This window comes from Lichenostomus cassidix, chromosome 3 (assembly GCF_008360975.1).
Source record: "Lichenostomus cassidix isolate B80296 chromosome 3, HeHo_3.0, whole genome shotgun sequence".
NCBI classification, from domain to species: Eukaryota; Metazoa; Chordata; class Aves; order Passeriformes; family Meliphagidae; genus Lichenostomus; species Lichenostomus cassidix.
Genome location: NC_139483.1, coordinates 94,328,148 through 94,351,870, shown reverse-complemented (window position 1 = coordinate 94,351,870; position 23,723 = coordinate 94,328,148). Strand labels below are relative to the sequence as shown.

Here is a 23,723-nt window from a genome sequence, read left to right as displayed (position 1 = left end):
GCCAAAAGAGCTGGTGATACAGATACTGCATATATTTTCCCTGACACAGTCTCTCAACATAGTTCAGAGCAATTTGCTTCTGTTGAACAAAATCCTGAAATTTCTTTAGCCTAGGTATTTTACATTTTAAAGTCTGGTGATAATTGTACCATGTAAAATCAGAAGAAATTATATGGCCCTACGTTAACTACTGTAGATCAGTGTTTATGATACTTTCCAAGTTATAATCTGAAGTCTTGCATCTCTCTGGTAAATATATATTTATTACTGTACAGAAAGCTACACTGGAGAGGCAAGCTGTTTGTAAAATGATGATATAAAGATCTAGTCATTCCTGAAATTTGGAAAACACAACTAAACAATGAAACATGTTGGAAAAGATTGTAATGCCATATTAAATAACATGAAATATTTGAAAGTCTAATGATGAATCTTCATCTTGTTTTCAGTCATTATTCCTTCCTCTCTTTCCACTGTAAAGGGTTTGGTTAGAAAATGACCTATGGTGTGTGACCCCTTAATTTTAAATTGTATAGAAATCTATTGAATCCTTTTTTCAGACTATATAGGAGTAATGAAGAGTTTATGTCAGAAATATCCCTTTGAAAAGAGGAACTAGCACTTAGTTGCACACAATTTGCTATGAAAGCAGGGCACAGAAACCGACTGTTTAAAGCAGAAATTACTGCATTTTCTGTTTTAAAGTAAGCACAAAGATCCTAAAAATCCCCTGTAAGGAGAACTTTCCCTTACAGGATAAAATAGAATTAAAATAGTGTCAATAAATCATGTGAGAGACTGTATCAGTCTGTGCATTGATAGTCTGTGCATGCAGGATAAGAACATTGACTGCCTGCTAATCTATTCCCAGATGGAGGTGGATGCAGACGAGAAGCGCCATCGCACACGCTCCAAAGGTGTTCGAGGTACGTCTCTTGCTTCAGTAAATCACTCAAGGCCCCTGCTCAGGGTGACCTTCATCCCCCAGAATCTCTTTGCACGATTCATTCTGACCCTTGCTTTTACACAACCTTTCTGGTAATTTTCTGTAGAAGAGGGGTACTTGTAATAGATGATAAATTTTTATATGTTTTCCATCTCTCTGCAGTTCCCGTCGAACCAGCCATACAAGAGCTGTTCAGGTTAGTGCTCTGAGTGTAAAATGTATCCCCATTAGCAATTTAGAAAATTCATGCCTTTTAATGGGTATAATGCACTTTCAAGTTCATTGGTGGTTTGCTCATGCCCTGCTGCACTGATGAAATTAATTCCCTCGAGACTTGCTAATAAAAAGCATCCCCTTTTTTTTTTTTTTTTCCCTTCAGTTATTTGATTTCTCTTTCTGTCTTGGTTGCCCTCCATCTCTGTAATACCTACTGCCTGCTTGCTTTTAGTATAATCTTTCTGCAGCACACCCGCACCTATATAATTAATTCTCTCTTTTGCAGCTGTCCCACGCCTGGCTGTGATGGCAGTGGTCATGTTAGTGGCAAATATGCAAGACACAGAAGGTAATATCTGTAATTTTTCATAATTTAGTGAAGAGATTTGGTAAACAAGTTATCTGGCATGACCTTGATAAACCAATCAATGATAAAAATTAGCAGTTAGACATTCTAGAAGCCATTCAGAGTCAGGGTTATTTTTTCTTTCTGTCACACAAAATTTAACTCACATTTTTGCTGAGGAGGCTTGCTCTCATTGTCAATCTTCTCTCTTTTTTTTGCATATAGTTCTCTTGCTTAGGTGTTGCAAATTAAAATTTGGCCCCACTTACATGTTCTTCTGTTATTTAATGTATTTCATAACTGAATGAAAAAGAGCTTCTGAGCATTTTAAGTTCAATGACCAGGTTAGATCCAAAGGTCAAAGCTTAAGACAAACAATAATAAGACTTAAGGGTTCAAATGTTATACTGTATTATAAATACCTTTACTACAGTTTCTAGACTATGAAATGTGGAGAAATCTCCTTTAAAAAAATTCCAGCTGTTTATTGTTATATTATAATATCATACAAGGTAGTTACACATGCTACATATGCTTCAAATTAATTTAGACCTCAATCTTTATATTTCTGTGTCTGCAAGGTCAATGTTCAATAGTGTTGTACATCTCTATAAACACTATAACTTTCCTGAATCATTTGTCCACGAACTTTTTGTGCAGTATTTTGAAAATTTAACAGCTCTGGAATACTCGCATTTTTTTCTCATTGCTCTGCATTTCATTTGACATATTTTTTAAAGCAGTGCGTTGAAGGAGATAAAATGGCTGATGTTTGGGCCATCTCTTTTATGAACAGAGGGAAGTGTTCAAACCAGTGCCAAATTCTCCTGAAAGTCTAAAGAATTATTTTAATTTTAGATTTTTCAGGTTATATTTCAGGTACTTGTGGTGTTTGTAAGAGTATATATTTGACATCAAATCTGATTATTGCTTTGTAATGGGCATATGGGGTTTATGAATTAAATTGAAATTATACATTTGGGGTTAAAGCATTTATTTGAAATAGCAAAAGATACTGAACAGTGCCACTCAGTCCACTCATATGCCTTTTTTCTTATCACTGAAGGGGCAAGTCCAGAAAACACTTCCAAAATTAGACCAAGAAGAGTGATATTAAAATTACTTAGAAGTACATGTAAACTATCAACCATAAAACAATAATTCACATTTATTTTGTTAATCTTTTCTTCACTGTTAATAGCAGTAACATTTTTGTGGCTATTTGAAGGCTTTGGTTAGATTGGAACACTGATTTAGGAAAAGTAACCAAAATCATTATTTTTAAATTCACTTGTGACATCTCATTTCAAACCATGGTTTTCTTTTGTCTGTTTACTTCATGTAAATACAGGCCTCACAAGTAATTAAAGAATGGCACTAAATCCGTCTTTTCTGTCAGAAATTTCATGACCTGTCAACAGTAAAGTGACATGATTATAATGTCCTTTCAAGTTACAAGATTGTAGCTACATACATTTCTTTACAGTTCATGGAATTTCTGTGCAGATATCAAAAGCAAAAGTCTTGAAACATACAGCAAGAAACTCTTTAACTTGAAAAATTCTGACTTTTCTACAGAATTGCTCTATGTGTTAGTGTCTGTGTTTGTGTAAAATTACCCTTTTGGGGAAGGGGGAAGGAATAAATGTGAGGTTTGGAAAGATTACATGCAGTTTTGAGACGTTAATTCCATATTTTGCTTTCTTGACATGATTCTGGTATGTCAGTACACGAACAGACTGAATCTCAGAGCTGTTAATTAAATGAAATTTTGGGCAGATGCGCAAAGAATAAAAATTGGAAATACATCAAAAATTCCTTTTTTTCTACTAAAGAATTTGTTGGGCTTTTATGTTTTCTTGTCACCCTGATTGCCAATCCACTAATCAAAATATATTTAACCAATATATGTCCTATTTAATGTAAAACAGAGAGTTCTTTGTTGAGGTTTACAATGTACATATTTCTAAAATTGCTATTTTCTAGAAGAGAAGTACTATTTATATCACAACTAACACCTGAATTTACCTTTTTGAAAGAATGTGAAGGAATTTCTCTCTTTTTCTATTTTGCTGTATGGGTGGGAAAGACCCTCAAACATTTCTTCCAAGGAAATCAGACTGTCTTAAAAATTTTATGCGTTCAGGGAATTGCTTACCTCAGCTGATGCCTAAGTCAATTCAGTTTAGACCTACAGAGCATTTTAATGAGGTTAAGACCTTTTTATTCACAATAGCAGACCAGCTCATTATTAGGAATGAAATGCATTTGCTTCCACTAGATGCAGTCAGAGGTCTCCAGAATTCTGTTTCTTCTAAACTGTCTTGAAGTCTCTGGAATTCCAAGTATTTTGGTTTTCTTTATTGTAATTTTATCTATGTGACAGTGAAAACCATGATCAGGTAGTACATTAAGCTTGAACTGAAATAAACAGATCTTTTCACATTGTCAGATTCAGGGGATGAAATGTTATTCAGCTGATAAAATATTAGATAGAAGTTAAAGGAGAGTTTTATCATACGTGTTTTGCCTCAGTTGTATTTTTAATTATGAAAGAGCTGCAGTGCAGGTTTACTAAGGAAACAAGCAGACCTTCTATGCCATTGATGGTTCCTTTTAAGTGTATAAAAACACAAGACTGGTACTAGGTAGGGTATAAGTGGTAAGAACTTGTGTCATTTCCATCTCTGATATTTTTCTTTGTATCAAATCTTAGTTGGAAGGGCATATCAAATCTTAGTTGGAAGGGCAGTGAAACCTTGCATGATTTGGTTGGTACTTTGCCCTTGTGTCTTAAGTTCAGTGCTTGATGTCAGCTTGTTGGGTGGATGTGCTAATAAACAGCTTAGGTGGGCAAGCTTCTTGAAAAGGCACTTTAGGGCAGAATGCTGGGATCTCTAAAATTAATGTGGTGAAAGCACCTCTCTCCAGTGGAAAGGTCAGGAGGATTAATATCCCAGTTTGGGCACTGAGGAGAAGTGCCCAAAGTTGTGATGGTGTTGTGATTGCCTGCCTTGTTTGGAGCAGAGTAATCTTTCTTTTTTTTGGGGGGGGGGTTTGAACTGTAGTAATACCTGGAAACCTGAAGCTCTCATGGACCCTCTAGTGCTGTCCACGATACACAGCATGAGGCAGTGCCTCAGTGTTAGAGTTTACACAGAAAGAGCTTCAGTACATGTTGTTTATGTTTCCAGGCACCTGAGGCCAACTGAACTGAAAAATAAGGGGAAAACAAAGGTTGTGAAAGCTCTGAAAGCAAGATAGAAACAAAAAAAAAGTAAGCCATAGACGTGTTCAGATAGTGGTGGAGGCAAGAGAAGAATTCAAATCTTAGGAGTGAAAACCAGAGCGTCTCCCTGCGCCATGCCTCTGATACAGGATCTTTTACTTCCTTGGTAGCTGTTCAGGCCCGTTGTGCATAGCAACATAACAATGAACACTGCTCTTATACCTCCAGAACTGTGAATTAATTTTGAAAAATAAGCTTGGTCCAGATCCTTGCATACTCGTAGCTGTGAATAATCCATCTGTATATATAGCAGTGACTCAAACCAGACAAGGAGGATGTTCCCAGAACTGAGTTTTCAGGATTCCTTTTGACTAAGCATTTGAAGAAAAGCAGAGGTTCAAGGGTTCTTTCATTGCAATTTGCTGGAACCTTGCCAGTTTCATTAATCAGCTTTAGAGACAACAGGATTCACATCCTGTGCATACAAATATGAATATAAAAGTGAGTCCGGTTTCTGGTCTGTTCTGCAGGTGCAGATGCCATAGTTACACTAGAGTTATAGAGAACAAACTGGCCCATGCTATGTACTGAGTAGATGTGAATGAGAGAAATACTGCACTTCACTTCCTTGCTCTTCATTTAGCATCTGCTTAAAACAACATCATACACTAAATAGGTGCCAATGATTGGCCGTGTAAGTAGGTATGTAGACACATCAAAAATCCTAACTAGATTCCATTTAAACATACTGATTACATACAGGGGCTTATTTAAAAGCTTCTTAACAAAATAGTTTTATAGTTTTTCTCAAGTAACAATAGCAATTAGATCCTGTAATGGATTAATCATTTGCCAATTACCTCATGTTTCAGAATGAAACACATTCTAACAAATTAGAGACCTAAAAAAAATCTTGAAGTGGTGGCATGACACTATGTATATTCTTTTTGGATTCTATCAGTGTATATTTGTAAACAGATATGGCTATTGTATAGAAATTAAAGCAAAACAATTGTAGTCTAAAAAAAATGCATAAAATTTCAGTGAAGTATGAATGTTGAGGCCAAACGATAAACCCTTTGTATTTAAAATGGAAATACTGATATAGCTTTTACTATATCATGAATTTTTATTTGATTGCTGAAAATAAGAACTCAGAGGAAATAAACTAACTTAAATGTTCCGTCTACCAAGGAATTTTTCATGCCTTTTTTCAGGTCATATTTTATTTGTAAGGGATTTTTTTTTCATTAATTACTAATACTATGTCTTGCAAAAAAAGGCTAGTCTAAAAAAACAAAGAGGAGTTATAAAATGATGTGTGTATCTGTAATGTAAGAATTGTCCCTAACATTATAGAACACATTGCATTTTAATTTTGCACCAAATTTTGTGATACCACCAGTTCTTTATTGCTTTACTGGTCTCTCTCTGGTTTATTACATTATAAGGATAGAATTGTTTCAACCATCTTTTAATTTTTAAGCATGAGATTTGTCATTTCATATAACAATTTGAATTTATAAATGCCTTACAGTTTAGCATTGCTGTTTGTATTAGAAAAAACCAAACATCCCTTTTGTTTCCTTGGCATTCTATACTGTATTTTAGTCTATATTTTCTAACAGAGCAAGTGAAATAATTCAGGCTCCCAAACTTCGAAATTAAAAGGCTCAAATGTCTCTCTGTTATTAGAAAATTATTGAATATCTGTGCCTTGTTGTGCCATATTTCTTATTCAAATTTTTTCATTTCATATACCTTTTCACCCACCAGTTTGATTGCCATGGCTGCAGCCGTGGGTGAATAATTGCCTGTCTTCACAGGAGCATGTTCTGGAGCTAAAGTCGAGTGCTTGCTTCCTGATGTATGCCTCATTTGGATTCTGCCGACAGCCTAGGGGCTGTATTATTCATGCCTTGACAGATAGCACTCACTAAAAGCATTGGAACAGGGCCAGGTACTGGCAGAGAGATAGTGGAGCATTGCAACTTGCAGCCGAGAGGAGCATCTATAATACAAAAAAGAGAAATCCTCATACCTTCCTTTTACTGGTCTCACTTTGATGGAGAGTTCATTTGCATCAAAATAAAATACCCTAAAAATAAATAAATTTTTTCTAAACCACGCTTGAAAGTTTAACACAATTTTCCACATTTAATTGCAAAGCTGATTTTAATTAGTAAGGCCCTGCATGTGAAAAATGAAGATTCACTTGGGTGAGTGTAACACATTGCAGTGTCTGCTGAATGCTCTAATTAATGTATGGCTGCTGTACAACAGGGTGCACTGTGGGATATTTATGAAAAATTCTGTGCACGCAGCCAGTCTATCTGTATTTTAGTTCTTGAATCACAAGAATAAATAACTTTTCCCCTTTTATTCTTTATGAGACATCATTGTGCATGCCATCACCCTATCCATAAACTTTATGGCATGCCTGTCCTTTTTACTATTTGTCAAAGATATTATAAATCAGAAGCTGGGACATACATATTTTAACATTAATTTGGTAGCAGAGCATGGTTGCGTGCTGTGCAGAACCAGAGGTCCACTAATGCTTTTGTGTTAAAGCCTAACCAGAGAACAGTGAGGTCCTTAGTGTTGCTTGCTTTCATGGTACTGTGAAAAATCCCACAGGATGCCAGAAGTATAGAGAAATGTATATTCCTTTATCTCTCAGCTGATAGTCAACCTTTATTATAGTGTTTAATAATGATAAAATGATTCACTGGATATTTACCCAAGGAGATACTCTGATGCTGTCTGTGAAATTTAATTCTATTTTATTTAACAGCATATTTGCTAAAGACTTTGGTAAGTCGTGGTAAATACCAAGAATAATATTATAAATAATTTTAAATTAAGTAATTCAGAGTTTGTAAAAAATGTTAATAAATGAAGCTTCATTGCTTTGTTAAATCCAGCAAAAGAAATATAAGTAAGCAAGTAAATAAATAAGTGGAAGAGTGTAGGGATTTTCAAACAGAACACTGCAAACAATAAATAATTGTGCTGACAGAGAATCCATAATGTATTAGAGGTCTGTATTGGCTGCTGTCTGGATTCAGCAATAAATCCTTTGTCTGATTGTTGATTAATGATTAGAAAGGTGCAAAGTTGGCTCTAAACCATCAAGCAAATATACACCAGCAATTCGTATGAGGCTTTGCATGCTAGTGGTCATTGCATAGAGATGACTACACAAAGGAAGCACATCCAATTGCGCCTACTGATGCCTTAAAGCTGGTAAAAATCAGAGGCAGACACAGCAGTATCGGGGAGAAAAAAGGGTATTACCTTGATTTTAATAGGATCCCAGGTGCACCCTCGTCAAAGGTGGAATCACGCTGAGGAGCACACCGTGTACATGTATACAGTTTTATGGACCTCACAAATTAGCATATCTACCTAAAATCCCCCAATAAGAAACCGAACAAATGAAGTAATTGTCTCCCTATTCTAATTACCCACCCCCCCCAAAATGAGACTACAATCTAGTTTACAAAATCTAGTTCCAGAGAGGAGGCCCATCCAAGGTTGGAGCTTCTAGTTCTGAGATCGTAGGGATGTTTCGTCTTCCCCAGAGAACCCCGAACTAGGCTAAACATCAGAATACAAGGGTTATAGACATGTAGGGCTAAGGTACAAGGAGTGTTTGTGAAAGGTACAAGGACAGGGAAAGGGTATAAAAATGTATAAAAAGGGTATAAACGGTATAAAGAGAAAAGACAAAAACCATCAGGCATCATTACCACCATCTATTTTGGGAATAGCTATTTCAGTGGCAACAAGTTGCAGGACATGCAAGTACCAGGAGTAACTAGCTTTATAAGGGCAGGGGAAAGAAAGTAAATCAGAAGCAGGAGCATGCGGAGTACTGCACTAATTGTGCAGCAGCAGCAAACAGGGGATTTAGGATGTGCTTTCTGCCGTGGGTCCCCTGGCTTGTATGTTGCTGAAATGATACACTCCTTTTCTTTCAAATGGAAGGTGCTGAGCATGTTTCTCATGCAGCAGTCCACTTACAGCCACAGGGTTTTCTGTGGAAAGATCTGTCTTCAGATGTCCCTATCAGCCACAAAATAAATGAAGACCATGCAGAAAGTATTGCAAAGAAAACGAAGAAGAACCCCAAAAAAGCCAAAACCAAAAAATCCAAAACCAAAAAAACCCAGCAATCCAAAACAAAACAAAAGAACAAAACAACCAGTAATACTGGGGAGATAATTTCCCCAACAAGATCATGGAAGTAGCTGTACACATTTTCCCTTTACCTGTGGGAAATTTATTTGGTTGGCCTGGTAGGTTTGCTGAGTACGTTTTGTTCTCTTAGGAGAGAAATAAATCGTTTGAGGTTGAATAATTTGTGCTTTCCATGGTGGAAAAGAGGATCTACAGAGTTGATTGGCACATGAGACATTTCATCTCACTATACCTCCGTTTCCCCATTTCTAAACAGCAAGCAAATTTTAGGCATCATAATGTGTAAAGACAAAAGCACGTATGGAGGATTATTACAAATGTCGTGCCCCGAAGTCTGGCTCTGATGTTTATCTGATATTTAAATAAAGATCTATTGAGTGGTCATTGATATCAGAGGAAGTCTAACTTTACAATTCAGTGCTTTATTGATCAAAATATTTTTCTGGATCCTAGGGCAAAATTAACTGATTTTTATTGATACGACAGTTTTACATTTAGAGTATAGTTTAGCTTCCCTATTTCATAATTCATGAATTATTTCTACAATATTTCTTTAAAAATACTGATTCTGAGACTTAAAAAGCTGGAGGTATTTTTAAAAATCTGTTTATTAATGTGAATTTCAGTGAAAATGCAGTCACAGTTATTAGTCTTAGACTAAACCAGAAGAGCCACCAGAAATGTTGTGCACTGTGTTTAGGCTGCTTTCGAGCTGCCTACATCCTCATTCCAGCCATTCTGAGCAGCAGCATAGCTACCGTGTGTTGAAAAATGGCCTTTGCATTGAAGCATCCTAAGTCAGAGCTTTGGAGACAGGAGAATTTACTGGTGAATACTGGCAGCTGGATGGACAGGGAACCCCATTTTATTCCTTGCTCAGTGTCCACACCAACACAAGCAACAGATGACTTTGCAAAAAGTTCTTTCTGTAGGTGGCACCCACGCAATCAGAACAAGTGTTGCCCTGCCCTTTTTTCACCACCTCAGTGAAAACAATCTGAACTCTGCTAGAATCATCAAAAAGGAGGCAGAAGTCATATATGTAATAAATAAATAAAATTATAGTTACATTTTCTTTCAAATATTCATATTTTATGAGATCAAGCACCCCAGGTATTACCTGAGCTGGCAAAAGAATATGAAGAAAAGAAGAAATCAACTAAAATATGAAAGAGGCCTAAAAATACAGCATGATGCGTCTTTAAAGACTTCTGCTGAGATTTTTCAGTAAGTTGAGACAGTCCTTTCAAAGACATCACTTCTTATTAGGGGTTGATATGAAGCACTGCTCCTAGTGGTGTCAGCTCAGGACAGGGAAAGGAGCGGTAGTCCTGAGCCTCTTTGATGTAATAATGAATCTAAATAAATACATCCACAGAATTAAATGTGCCCAGGGGATAGATAGCTCCTGAAGACATCCTCAGCACTCTACAGCCTAGGACACTGTAAACAGTGATAACTGTAGCCAGGTGACTGGACTTTTGAAATTAGTTTTCTGGCTACTCACCTGAATCACCTTCCCAAGAAAATCTTGAAGCTTACTGGTTACATGAAAAGGGATTCCAGGACCTAATGTCCTTTCATTATTTGCAAGAGCTAGCAGTGCTGTGCAATAAGTATCCATGGAAGAGCAGAGAAGTGATTTAATGCCTAAGAGAAAATATTCCTGTGATTGAAGTTAGGGTTGTGCCTCAAATCCATGACTTATGATAAAATTTGTAATACTATAAAGTAGACTGAAATAGGACAGGATATGATTGGTTTTAAATGTCAAAAACAGTAATTAAAAAAAAAAAGGGGAGGGTGTTTGCCTTCAAGTTCCCTGGGACAGAATTCTCTATCATAATTTTTTTTATTGCAAGTAGTGAGCAGGCCACTGAATTGGATGCACAAGTGGTGGATGAATGCTTTCTGTTCAGCTGATCCTTGTGAAAGAAATCAATCAAAGATATACACCTGCTACTGTTTTTCACCTTCCTAATGCCTCCAGGAGAAAATCTTACCTGTTGTTGGTGTTAAAAAAAAAGGCTAGAGCTAAAAACTGGTATGCATTCAACTTCTGCCTTAAGTACAAAGGGTGGACTCTCATCAGTGCTCTCTTGTTTTGTGTCTAACTCCCAAGTCACAGTAGAACTGTACTTTTAATATTAAGCTTGTCCAAATCAAGAGTCATAGAATTTTTAAGGTAGGAAAAAGACTTTTTAGATCATTGGGTACAACCATAAACCCATCAATGCCCAGTCCATCACTAAACTGTTCCCCAATGCCACATCTACATTTATTTTAAATACCTATAGGGATGATGACTCAAACACCTCTCTGGGCAGCCTGTTCCAATCTTTGATAATCCTTTCATTGAAGAAATTTTTCCAATATCCAACCTTAAACTCCCCTAGAACAATTTAAAGCTGTTCCCTCTCATCCTGTCACTGGTTACTTAGAAGGGACTGATCCCCACCTGCCTACAACCTAATTTCAGGTAGTTGCAGAGAGAAAAAAAAGTCCCTTCAGCCTCCTTCTCTGCAGCCTCTACAAGCACAGTTCCCTCAGCCGTTCCTCATCAGACCTGTGAAAACATTTATTTGGGCACCTTCATGCCATACTAAGTTCAGAGCATAGATAGTATATCTTTCATCTCTCATCTGCTTATTTCAGTGTAGCAAGTGCTCTGGAGAGTCCCCCAAGTTGTGATCTGTACAAACATGCCACTCTCCCACTGTGTTCTTTGTCAGTAGGCATTAGGACTTCATCTGGAGTTGGTTGGAGATGGTTTCTCCCATTTTCTGGGTACTTGCATTGACTTTAAAGAAGTTGTCAGGATACTTGTATTCCTTTTTCTGCATCTGTATTCAAAAGGTAGACGGAAGGATATAGTTATGTAACTTTGAGCAGTCAGTTTGAGACAGAAGAAACCCGTTTTCAGTCCCAGCATAAACAGTTCATATAGGAGACAGACAGTCATTTTAGAGAGGAATTGAATGAATCCTACATTAGTAGTAAAGAACTGGTAGTAAAGAACTTGTAAATATTTTGTTCTGCATTAAGCAGGAGAGAAGTGGGCACTCTCAACCTAGATTATTAGGAAATCTCATGAGCAAGGAGTCTTCTGAGAGGTGTAAAATGAATCTTCAGTTACCTCTGGCAAAAGAGAATATTAAACTCAAATTGCTTGCACATTTCTGTGTGTTCTAGATTAGATAATGGCTAAGGCTGGGACTGTGATTTCTCCCCTGACCATCACCAAGTCAAAAGACTGAGTTAATCTCTCTTTCTGTGAGGAGGAAAAAAAAAAAAAAAGACTTGAAGTGATTAATTCCAGGAGTGGAAATCCCCCACTACATAAAATACCTTCCACCAGCCTGGATTACAGTGTCTAAATTCTGCTCAGTGTTAAGTGCCTACATGTCCCTAGGTATTAGAAGAGGAGCAAACTTACCTCACTTGAATGTCAGAATTTCACTGTGCAGCTATGCATAGAAACAGAGCTGTAATGCTTTTGCTCCCTTGGTAAACCACGAGTTCGTGACTCTGCTACCACACAAGAAATTTGCATCACTGTCAGAAGTTGAGTCACACCTCTGAATTCTACTCCAGTATGTCTTGCTTTAGACCATCCTTTTTATATCAAATTTTTTTACAAAATTTTTACAAAAATAACCAAATTTTTTTTGTTATTTAGTATTTGCAGGGACAGTAAGGAAAATGTACTAGAATTGCTTATATTTAGTGTAGATCTTGCTTGGGCATGGTTTCTTCTAGAATGATGAATGAGGATTAATGGTTTGTTGGTTCTTAGTAACCATATGTACCACTTCAGGAGAAGGGGACAAGCAAGCTGTCATCTCAAACAAGAGGATATATCATACATCATGGCATATGTGATTGATTGTCTCTGACACAAGTCTTCTAGATGTTTGCATGTCAATAGCCACCAAACAAAAAATGTGGTTTTGAAACTTATTTCTGGCAAAATTCTCTGTATATCCCACACTCTGTGAAAGGAAGTCAAAGATACAGAGCCCCAGTGAGATGGATGGCTGCTCTGTAGCCAGTTTGCTAGGGTAACTGTCTTTTATGCTCTTAAAGGTTTTTCAGCAGCTAATTTTAAACCATTTCACAAATGTAACTCAGTAGTCTCAGTCCATTTTGCAGTGTTAAGTACTTGATTTCAAATGACACCAAAGGTCATATTGATTATAATGTAATATGTTCATAACACCACATTGACTCACAAGACTGGTTATAGCAACCTTTTACAGCACACTTTTATAGGGCACAGGAGTTTGGGATGAAAAGAAAAAGAATAATAGATTGTTTTTCTGTCTGAAAAAGTAGGAATGATTGTGCCATAATGTAATCGCATTACTTTATTTTGACTGGGGCTTTGGAATTAGCATTTCTAGTTCTTAAAACACAGACACTTAGCTCTTCATTTTAATTCCATGTGACATAAGGAATTACCTATTTTACAGTTCTTCGGTCCCTTCCACAACGGCGAATTCGTTTCAATGCTTCTGGCGAGACAAGTGTACTACTTTCTGAGTTGTAGCACTGTCTCTGCAGCACCTAGGTGTTCCTTGGAGATACTGACATTCTCAGAAATGACATGGCCTGGCTTTGCTTGGCTTGTGAGACCTAAAGAGATCACAGAAAAGGACAGACTCAGAAACTGAGTCAGAGTTATAAAACAAATACCATTTTAGAAAGAATGCAAATACATTCTGACTACTGTGTTAACTTCAAACCTTAGCAGTCAAGCTTGCTGCTTCCAGTTACATTATTAAAAGGATGTAGGAGGAAGGACTGAACAGTTAAAATGGCATTGACTAAAAGTGTAACCACTTATTTTAAATGTCAGCATTAAATAAAAACTATAAAACAGAGAAAATACTTAGCTTTTCTGTCTACTATAATGTTGATGGTTCTTTAAAATATACAGCAGAGAGTCAGATTTGGAAAGCAGTCTAGTGGACAGCTCAGTAGAACCAACACAGAACTATCATGGTTAGTTCAGATTTTTTAGAAGTAATTTTTCTTTTTTTTTAATGTATACTATGGGTTAACATGATCTCTTGTGTAAGCAGGAATGGAATTTCATTCCTTTTACACCAGGGCATTTTGTAATGGTGTTGCTCTAGAACTCCGTAAAAAACCACAAACTCACAGAAAGACAGAAGTTTATTGGCTGGTCTGAAAAGCAGTGATAATAAGATGATACCAAGATCCCTATTTTTTGAACAAAAAGGAAATTTAGAATCATTTGGTGAAGAGTCAGGGACGCTCTACCTACTGGCTACATGGCAATATAGCTTTGTATAATATGAGATAATTTGAAGTGACATCATACCTATGCAGCTTTTCATCCCGACCTTCAAAACCTTCCAGGTATTTTCAAAACAAAATGTCATCTTGCACCTGGCCTACCTTCTGTTTAGTACGTTGCCAGTCAATTAGAGATGAGACAAAAGTTTTCCACCATTAAATGTCTATGTCTGTGATTTTCACAAGAAGCATTTCACAACATATAAATCAGAAAATAAGTATTGGGGAAGATGAAATAGGAAAGCCTTATAGATATGATTACCTCGCAAAAGATGCTGAGAATATGGAAAGTATAAGCGAGATTGAGATGAAGACAAGCTTTGAGTTGAGGAGTAACTAGGAAACAATGGTACGGCCCCCTTCTTGATAGAACAATGCCCTCTGCCTGCAGGCTGGTCCAAGGGTCATAGCAGACCCTGCCTGCTTGGCAGAGCATCCAAAAAGCAGTTTTGTAAGGTTTAAAATACAATCCTGTATGGTAATGCCATGATTCTTTTAGGTTGTATGTAAATGTTGTAGGGTTTGTAGCTTGTCCTAGATTGGTTAAGGAGAATTAGAATATTCAACACAGAAGATGATTTATTGTATTGTAAATGGAAAATCAGTCTCCTTTTTTGCCTCTCTCTCTCTCTCTCTTGCTTTTCTGACCTGCCTTGATCTGCGTCTTGCGGCTCTGGCAGGTTTCTAACACCCACACTCTTTCACAATAAACCCCCATGCTCTAAAACCCAACTTCAGAGATCTCTTGTTTCTATTCCATCCTCATAACCAAATCCCACACAATTAAATCCTACAAATAAGCACAAACTTCTAGAGCATAATTACAAGTAGATCTTTGGTACTGAAATTGAAGTCAAGGATTCACAAAATTACCAAGTCTGTAGTTGACCAAACTTGTCATAAAAAACCCATCTGTGTATTTCAGAAGTGCTGCCAGTTTAACTAATTTGCAGGCTTCAGGTACTTACACCAGCATCCTGTGATCCAGCAAGCATAGCAGTTATTCTCTGCTCACACTAACATGCAGGCACCTCATTTGTATAGACAGCATAGTAGTCACACGCCCTTCACTGAAAAAATTCATGGTAGTTGTGCATCCTGGACCATGAATGTTACTTAGGTAGCAACATACTGCTTTGGTTTTTCCACTAGCCTGAATGGGTGCAAGGAGTATGTTAATTCTCAAGCCATGAGCCATACCAAAATGATGACAGGTGAAGACTGGCTAAGATCCTTCTATCCTGGCTATTGAATTCAAGCCTTTGAACAGAGGGAAGTGTGAGTTTTTTCCCAGGGATCAAAAAAGGAGAGAGAGAAGTTAGTCTGATGGTTAAAGGACTGCTCTAGAGGAACCAGACTTGGAGCTATAAAAGGCTGTTTGGGTAAAAATAAACAAACTACCAAACAAAATAAAAGAAAAAACTCATAAAGAAAAAAACCCACCCACCTCCCCCAAAAAAGGAAGGGTATTCCATTTGCTTGATATTTTTTTCAACCTTCTTAATATTGTTGAATTGTTAAAAAGAAAAAAAGGCAGATAACAGTACCACACTACCTATATCAAAAGAGAAAACAATAAAGTAGCCATCCATACTACAGGCATGACTTTCGTACCTGCACCAGAAAGTGTCTTTTTTGGATTATGAGTCATATTTTCAAGATTATGCCTAAGTCAGGGTTGTCAGTAAATGCAGACTTTAAGAAAAGTGATTTTGGAAATGTTCTTTTTATGATACTTCATATATCTTAGCCTGGATACAACACATGCTTGCTTTCGTGACTCCCAGGCTTATATACCTACATATTACCAGTGGGGAATTTATTATCTAAGAAACTTAGTCAGCTAAGCTGAAGTCCTGCAAAGTTAAGTGTGATGACATATGATGTTGCCCCAGCTATTATCATGATAGATCCCCAAATATAAAGTTACCATTTTTAAAAGTAACTAACGCATTGCTAACCAACTTTCAGTGAGTTGTCTTAAGCATCAAATGCCTCAAACTATTAAAAAAATTTAAAGTAGCCTTTGAAGTGGCGCACACTTTTTAAAAAGTTGGCTTTTATCTTTTAAAACTAAAGAATCTTTTTCCCCTCTTGCCATCTTCCTGTCACACATTTTTGTGGTCATTTCTCAGTTTTAGTCTTTGGTCCTTGGACAGAACATAATTCTGGACCTTTTGCTAGTCAGTCTTGCTACCTTTCCTGTCTGTGCATCTTTAAAACTGAGCAGCTGAAATTCAGATAGGGATAACATTTCTCTTAAAAATCTATCCACAGGAGGTATATTGGCAGCAGATTTTCAATGGAAACCGCCATTTCCACCCACAGCCCAGCTGCCACATTTAAACCATGCTGTGTGGGGCTTCCACTCTCTTGGGAAGCTATTTTCATTTTCCTTCAGAGATTCTTTTGCAGTCTAATAGAACTCACTGTCAGCTATAAAAAGCAACATTATATGCCATAGTATTTTTTTTTTAAATTGTGATATGACTCAAGTTGAAGCCTTCTTATTCTGGACAAGAATGTGATGGAATTCAGTTTGACTTTTTTGTTTGGGGCTTTTTTACCTGAACAGACATCCTTCCTTCATCAGATATATCAAAAAAGGCCAGATTAAGGCAAAGCCATTGAGGCATCTGGCTTTTAAAGTCATGTGATTAGCCTAGGAGTTAAGCTTTCGTTTTTAGACTAGAATATTTCTAATTCTCCTAATAATTAAAAATAAAAGCTGGAAAAAATCAGCTGATCGTGAGATACAGATTTGTCCTTTGAGTCTGCCAACAGCTTGAACCAATTTCTTTATGTAAGATTGTAACTTAGTGGAAATACTACCTGCAAGACTCCCTAGTATTACAGCAAAGCAACTTCTGTGTGCTGCAGAAGGAGACTAGTTCAGTAGATTATTATCACAAACAAATATATGCCTTTCAGGGTGTAAGTCATGGCAAGGAGGCAGAGGTTCTCAATCCTTTAACAACCAGAATTTAGAATATTTCACACTTGAATGACTCCTAACCAACCGTGCAAGACACAGAGCGATATCCTGTGGCTTGTGCTGGAGGTGAGACTCTGGTACATAAGCACTGAAGTGTTTGCAGCTTGTATCACTTTGCTTTTGTCATTTTTTTCCCCTGTAATTTCAGATGTTTACTGATGACAGTCTTGTGTGAGAAGGCTGCTCCACACTATTATTCCTTTCCATCGGTTATATTCTGTAGCTGTTAGCTTTTTTGACCAAGAATCTCATTGCTATAGTTACAGGAAGGTTGTTGTATCATTAATTTTGAGCCATATGTCTTTCTTAGTTAAAATTAAGTCGAAAGTCAGTGCTATTGTGTGCCTATGCAGAGATGATGAGAAGAGTATTTATGATAAGAATCAGTAGCTGATAGTGTCACTATAGTAGCCCTACATTACAGATGTGATAAAATGACAGAGTACTCTATTACTCAGTACTTAAGTACATGCCAGAAGGATAGTTTGACCTATTGTGTTGTTGGTAAATATGGTATATCGAGTCTAGGTCTTAGGGTTTTGATTCTGCTAATAGGTATTTAGCCATGTTATTAAATGTTGGACAGTATAACTACATGAACCACCTTTGATTTCCAGCAGTTTATTTCCCTTGGTTTTTGAATGCTTGAACTTAGCATGCTGAATTGCTTGAATTGGAATTGGAATAGAAAGATTTCGTATCATGTGACTGTGCAAAAATATTTTCTAACTGATAGATGCACTCTTGTAGCATATTCTGACCCTTTCAAATTGGTGAATGATAGATTGTAAACTTTTCCATTTTCTGATATTACCATGAAAAATAAATAAATTAGAATTTGCCCTTCCCTCTACCTGTAAAAGAGTTGTCATTACCGTTGAAGCTGAAAACAGGATACACACAAATCTGGACACCTTTACAGCTCTAGATAATGCCTTTATTCAACTCAATGTAGCCAACATAGTTTTCATCTGTATGTAGAAAAATAGAAGGTTTTCTTTCCCAAAGTTTTCCGTCAAGTTTAGATTTTTTTTTAAATAAATGTGGACCTCAGGATTTTGATTCAGTGCAGAAGTCAGTGTTCTTTGAGTTAGTGCAGAAGTGGTCACTGGCTTTGCATGTTCCCATTTTTATGTGTCTGAAATGCATCTAAATCAACATCAAAGTGCGCAGATTCAATAGCCACTTAGCAAAACTTGATTATATGCATTACATCTAATGAATCAATGAGTCATTAAACCTGTGCTCTTTGCACTATCCTGCACTCGTTGATCAGCCCAAGTATTCAAGGATATGGCAACAAGACATTATCAGTTGTGTCTTCGGGCTCTTGTGCACACAGTGCAGCTGGGTATTTGCCATCCTAAGGTTGGAGAGCAGCTCCAGCATTTGTCTGACATTGGAACATGCAGGTAGTCTTGAAAAGATTGTGAAGCTATAGGGAGGAGAATTATTCATGGTAAGTGATACAGCAGCTGCAGAAAGGAAAGGGACAGGTTTTTGGGTTTCTTGTTATGAAAGTATTATGGTATGTGGTTTTAAATTCTTTCAAGTACTGTCCTTATTGAATATTGACAGGGAATTAAAAAGAAAAAGAAGAGAGAGAAAAATTCTTGGACTTGTCTTACTGTTAAAAGATTCGTAAATGGTAGAAATGCAAGTTAATTGCCAATGCCTCCCTTCATTGTCACTAGGCACAGTGTCTAAGAAAGGTAGGATGCATAGCCTCCCAGGAGGTTCCTGTTTCTTTGCCCCGAATTATGAAGGGAGCTTAACATGACTTGCATAGACTTAGGTTTTAGAAGCCTAGGGGTAGGTGAGAGATGAACCGCATCAGTGACATTGTAAGTTATGGGGCAGTCAGATATTATATTCATTTATTTATATAAATACTTCTGGTGAATCTACAACTGCAGGTTGTATGTACTTTGCTAACCTATGCTGACACATAGGTTTTTAGTCTCATGATCTGTTACATATATTTTTTATATCTTTCTTTGAATGAGCTCTCCATGGTTGAGAGTTTTCCTGTGTATTTGTGCAACATGCAGAAATACACCGCTGTGCCTCATTTTTCTTCACTGCTCATTTTTCTTCAAACAGCTATTGTATTCAACCAATTAAATAAACTTGTTGTTTGAATGGGTTAGTTATTGCAAAACCTAAAGTTTCCTTTTAGTTGTCATGCCCCAAGAGCAGAGGCTTGGGTGATGGTGGAAATGATCTCACCAGCCAGAGGGCAGGTTAGTTTGTCAGTGTTCCTCACAGGTTTCAGTTACACCAGTTTGGAGTCTGGTGAACTGGGGTGGGGAGATGCTTCACGTGGAGATGTATAGGGTCCAGTGAAATAAAAGATTCCTGCTTTGACTTCCTGTGACTGTATTGACTACATCAAAGCTATTCTATGTTATTTTGTTTAAAAATACATATTTCAATATCTGAATTTCTAAAAGAAAAGTAGTTCAGTTTTGAGCTCCATCATTTACTTCTGGCACATCATTCTATCTCATATTATTTGCTATTTCTAAGTCCTTTTGGCAATGCTGGTTTTTAAACACTAGTTTTTCTTTAAGGTTCATTTAGTTAAATGTTGCTATACACGGGTGGATCTGCAGTATGTTCATGGCTATTCATATGCTTAAAAAGGCTCTGAGGATAGAATTGACTTCTAAAACTCTGTGAGGAAAGTATCATATCCTCATCTCTGCCTTTCGAGATCCAGCATCCTTTTGGGCACTTCTGTAATTTTTATTACTGTTCCACAATGTGGAACAGTAAATATTTGCAACTCCAGAAGGAAGAGTGGTTTGAATTTTCTACATTTCACTCATTCCCGTCACTGAAGCTTGTGCCTATTAAGGTAAATTAATATTTTTCACTGAACCAAATTACTATTGTATACATATCTAAAATGAAAAATCAACGAAGTTCTGTTTGGTACAAATAAATGAAGTAAAGATGGTGTGTTTTGACACTGCACACATAAAAACACTTCCTGCTTATAAGAATCTGATTTAGTTAACCAGAGGCAGAAGCTCACAAGAAAGCTTGAAATATTGAAAAACTGTAGAGATTAGTTTATTGTATTTTAAAAGATATTTTTAATAAAAGCATATTAATTTTTATTAATAGTATACATTATAGTATATACTAATATTATAGTATATATTATAATATATTAATATTAATATATTATAGTATATATTAATGTTAGTATATATATTATAATATAGTATATTATAGTATATATTAATATTAACTTTTACAAAAACATGTAAGCATGTAAAACGAACAGGAACCCAGGTTTTCCAAAGCACTGTCTCTGGATTAGTGCCCGAGTCCAACTGAGAAGACAGGGGTGAGGGCAGTCATTCTGAAAGTGGCCTTAGATACTACGGTGCTTGGCAGTGCAGTGGTTGCAAGAAGCATCCCTGATTCCAGAACAGTATTAAAGGCTCTGGTTCAGTTGCCAGCAGGCAGCTGGAAAGCAGATTTGAGTAAGCTGGTCTTCTAGACTGGGATTCGTAGCACATAGGATGCTAGCACAGAGAATTTTAATCCATCTGGTTGGAAGCACCAAAACCAGTCTGTCCCTGCTTCATCTTCTAGGCTGCAATTAGTCATCTCTGTAAAATAAAAGCCCCAAAACTCCATGTCTTACTTGATCTTCGGCTTGTTGCTTTTCTGTTATATAGCTTAGTGTTAACTTTCACAGCCTGGGAAGGTTTGTCTCAACACCTCCTATGCTCCAAAAGAGTATGCAGCCATTATGTGGGACTTTTTTGGGGCAGAAAAGATTCCCGACCACTGTGGCTTAAAGAAGTAAATTGTAATTTCCCACATGAAGTTTGACTTTACCACCCTGCAATTATCACTGTCCACTGGGTTTGCTGCTCATTCCTGTAGCAATTTGGAATACTTTAAGCAGTATTCAAATATGGATAGAAAATCATCTTCAACTGAAGGAGTTTATTCTTGAAATTGAGTCAGTGAATCACTAGGCTGGAGTTAATCTCTTCTTCTGAATTTATCATTCATTCCTATCAATTCATTGATCAAACCTCACCAGGCAAGCTACTAGCTCTTCCTTGTAATAGTGCAGGGTCTGATGGGAAGTGCAGCCAATAGGAGTGCAGGGAATTCAAGCTCTAGAGTTTGCTGGAATTTGAATATTTATTTTCTGGTCAGACTCTATCAATTGGCAGTATCAGCCCTTTCAAGCTAATAGTCACTGCTTTGAGAGTGATTTAAAATGTTGCAGTGTTATGCAAATTAACTAGATTTGCTCATTCTTAAAATATTGGATTCATTAGAGGACTTACCTGCTAAATGCCTGTTTTCTCAATACCCTAAGACTCTTCATCTGGAGGTCTGGACTTGGAAGTTATGTAGTCCAAACCAAAAATAATACCTAACAATATCCAGTGAGACAAGTATAGATGCCCTGGGAATTTTCTGCCTGAAGCCTTAAGCAGAAGTTTGCTTCCAAGCCTATTCCTAATTTCCTATCTTAAACTGTATATGATAAAATTCCACCTCACAGCTACTTCAGATACTGAAGTACTTAATTTAGTGTTTTGATAGCCTCATTAGGTGTTTATATAGCAAATGGTTAGATTCTATTCCCTATCAAATGTTTTGGTTTCTGTTAAATTAAATTCTCACATGAAAAAAAAATGAGAGCACTGTTACTTGGGACAATTTCAGTTTGAAAAAAAAGGTTTTGTAAGATTTTTCAAAGTACTACTAAGAAAGAAAAAGATAACAGTACTCCAAGAAAAAGGAATTATTCAGATTTAGAGCATAATATTGACATAATCTTATTTTTCTTCACTTGGATGTTATAGCATGAGGCATCTGAAATAATAGATTCAATAGAAAAGAGATTCAAATGAAAAAAAAATGCTGATAAATACAGCACGTAGGAATTACTTTATCCAAGCTAGGTATTTAAAGTTGACTGAACCCTTAATAATCATATAATCTCCCTTTCTCATTTTCTCATTTTCCTCTTAAATGAAAACTTCCTCCAGATATAGGTATCATGTTCCAGCTTTGATGTGTGAGTTGGCATATTGTGGAGGGAAAAATATTGGTCAGTAATCTGATTTAGAAGACCCCTTGTATTTCTTTGGTCCTATACTATGTATATTTAAATATGTATGTTAATTGCTATAGATTCAAAATAATAACCATTACTTAATTATAATGAAAATTATATTATACTGAAATTATACTAATTATAATGAAAATTATATTATAGTAGTAGTAAATTATATTAACAATCAATATGTTCAACTCTGGACAAGAAATATGTATTTTCTGAACAGTGCTTCAACTGAATGTATCAGTGAGTAGCATCATAAAGTTTTTAATGGAGAGAAATTGCATGAGAGTTTAAAAATACCATAAATCATCTTCTAACTAAAGAGTGTAGAATCATATTTTATTTCTTCCATTTCTTCAATTATTAATGTCTATATGGCCTCTTGGAGCTTATCACTATGAAATTCAACAACATTCTTTCCACAAGAATTATTCATGACAGATTCCGAAAACCAGAGATGACTGAGACACACAGCAAAGCAGTGTAGAATATTCAAAAGTGTGTTTCAGGAAGCCCAGATATATACCCTGCTGGAAGCCAAGAGAGCTGAAGCGTGAGGAGAAAATAAGACGAACACAGCTGACCAGGGAAATACAGGGAGCAGTGGAAGAGCAGATAAAGGCAGAAACGACACATAAATCAATGGGGTCAATGCTCTGAGCAGGGATAAACAAGTCTAAAAATAGCCAAATGAGGGGATGATCACAGAAGCCAAAATTGAAAATTTAGAGAAAATTGCAGAAGCTGTAAGGACAAACAATAAGAGCTTCCACAAATATATGAGGAACAAGAGGTCAATGAGAGAGACTGTCATCTCTGTGTGTGGGGAAGTCAGTGGCAGAGGCTGCTGGGAAGCCAGCGCAGCCTTCCCCTTGCTGTGCTCACTGGAGAGACCCCAGGGAGCATGCCAGAAACAGAGAGAAGTGTCCTGGAGGCAGAATCTGAAAAATTAATGAAACAAAGGATGAGAGCAGACCAGGTTAGGAAAGAAAAAGAAGAAAATAGGGCAGCTTAACAGTAGGCTTCAGGTCTGGTGGCCTGTTTCCCAGGTTTCTGAAACACATGGTGAGATTTTTTTAATTCTTTCAGTCCATGAAGTCTACACTACATGAGGTATATATAAGGTATGTGATGTATACAGTTGAAAGGTAGAAGGAAGCCAGCACAAGACAGCATTGTTAAGGTTTTATATGAAAAATCATTGCAATGGTAGCTTTGTGAAGTATAAATCCAAATACAGACAAAACCAGATTCAGAGTTGTGGAATATCTGGTTATAAATAAATTAGGACAGTTTACAAAAGCTGAGTTGAAGTTAACTAGTGATAGGAAAAGGAGTAATGGAGAGAAATTAGAA

The 23,723-nt window shown here is 36.6% G+C and overlaps 1 protein-coding gene across 16 annotated transcripts in view; it reads left to right on the top strand.

Annotated features, from left to right (window-relative positions):
• The window catches only part of MYT1L (myelin transcription factor 1 like), a 311,356-nt gene that overhangs the window by 177,243 nt on the left and 110,390 nt on the right, over positions 1 to 23,723 (top strand). For all 16 annotated transcript variants that reach the window (XM_085056760.1, XM_085056762.1, XM_085056772.1 and 13 more), the window contains 3 exons: positions 872 to 926; positions 1,109 to 1,142; positions 1,449 to 1,511. In XM_085056760.1, the coding sequence (XP_084912886.1) occupies positions 872 to 926; positions 1,109 to 1,142; positions 1,449 to 1,511 (152 nt within the window). The remainder of the gene's footprint in view (positions 1 to 871; positions 927 to 1,108; positions 1,143 to 1,448; positions 1,512 to 23,723) is intronic.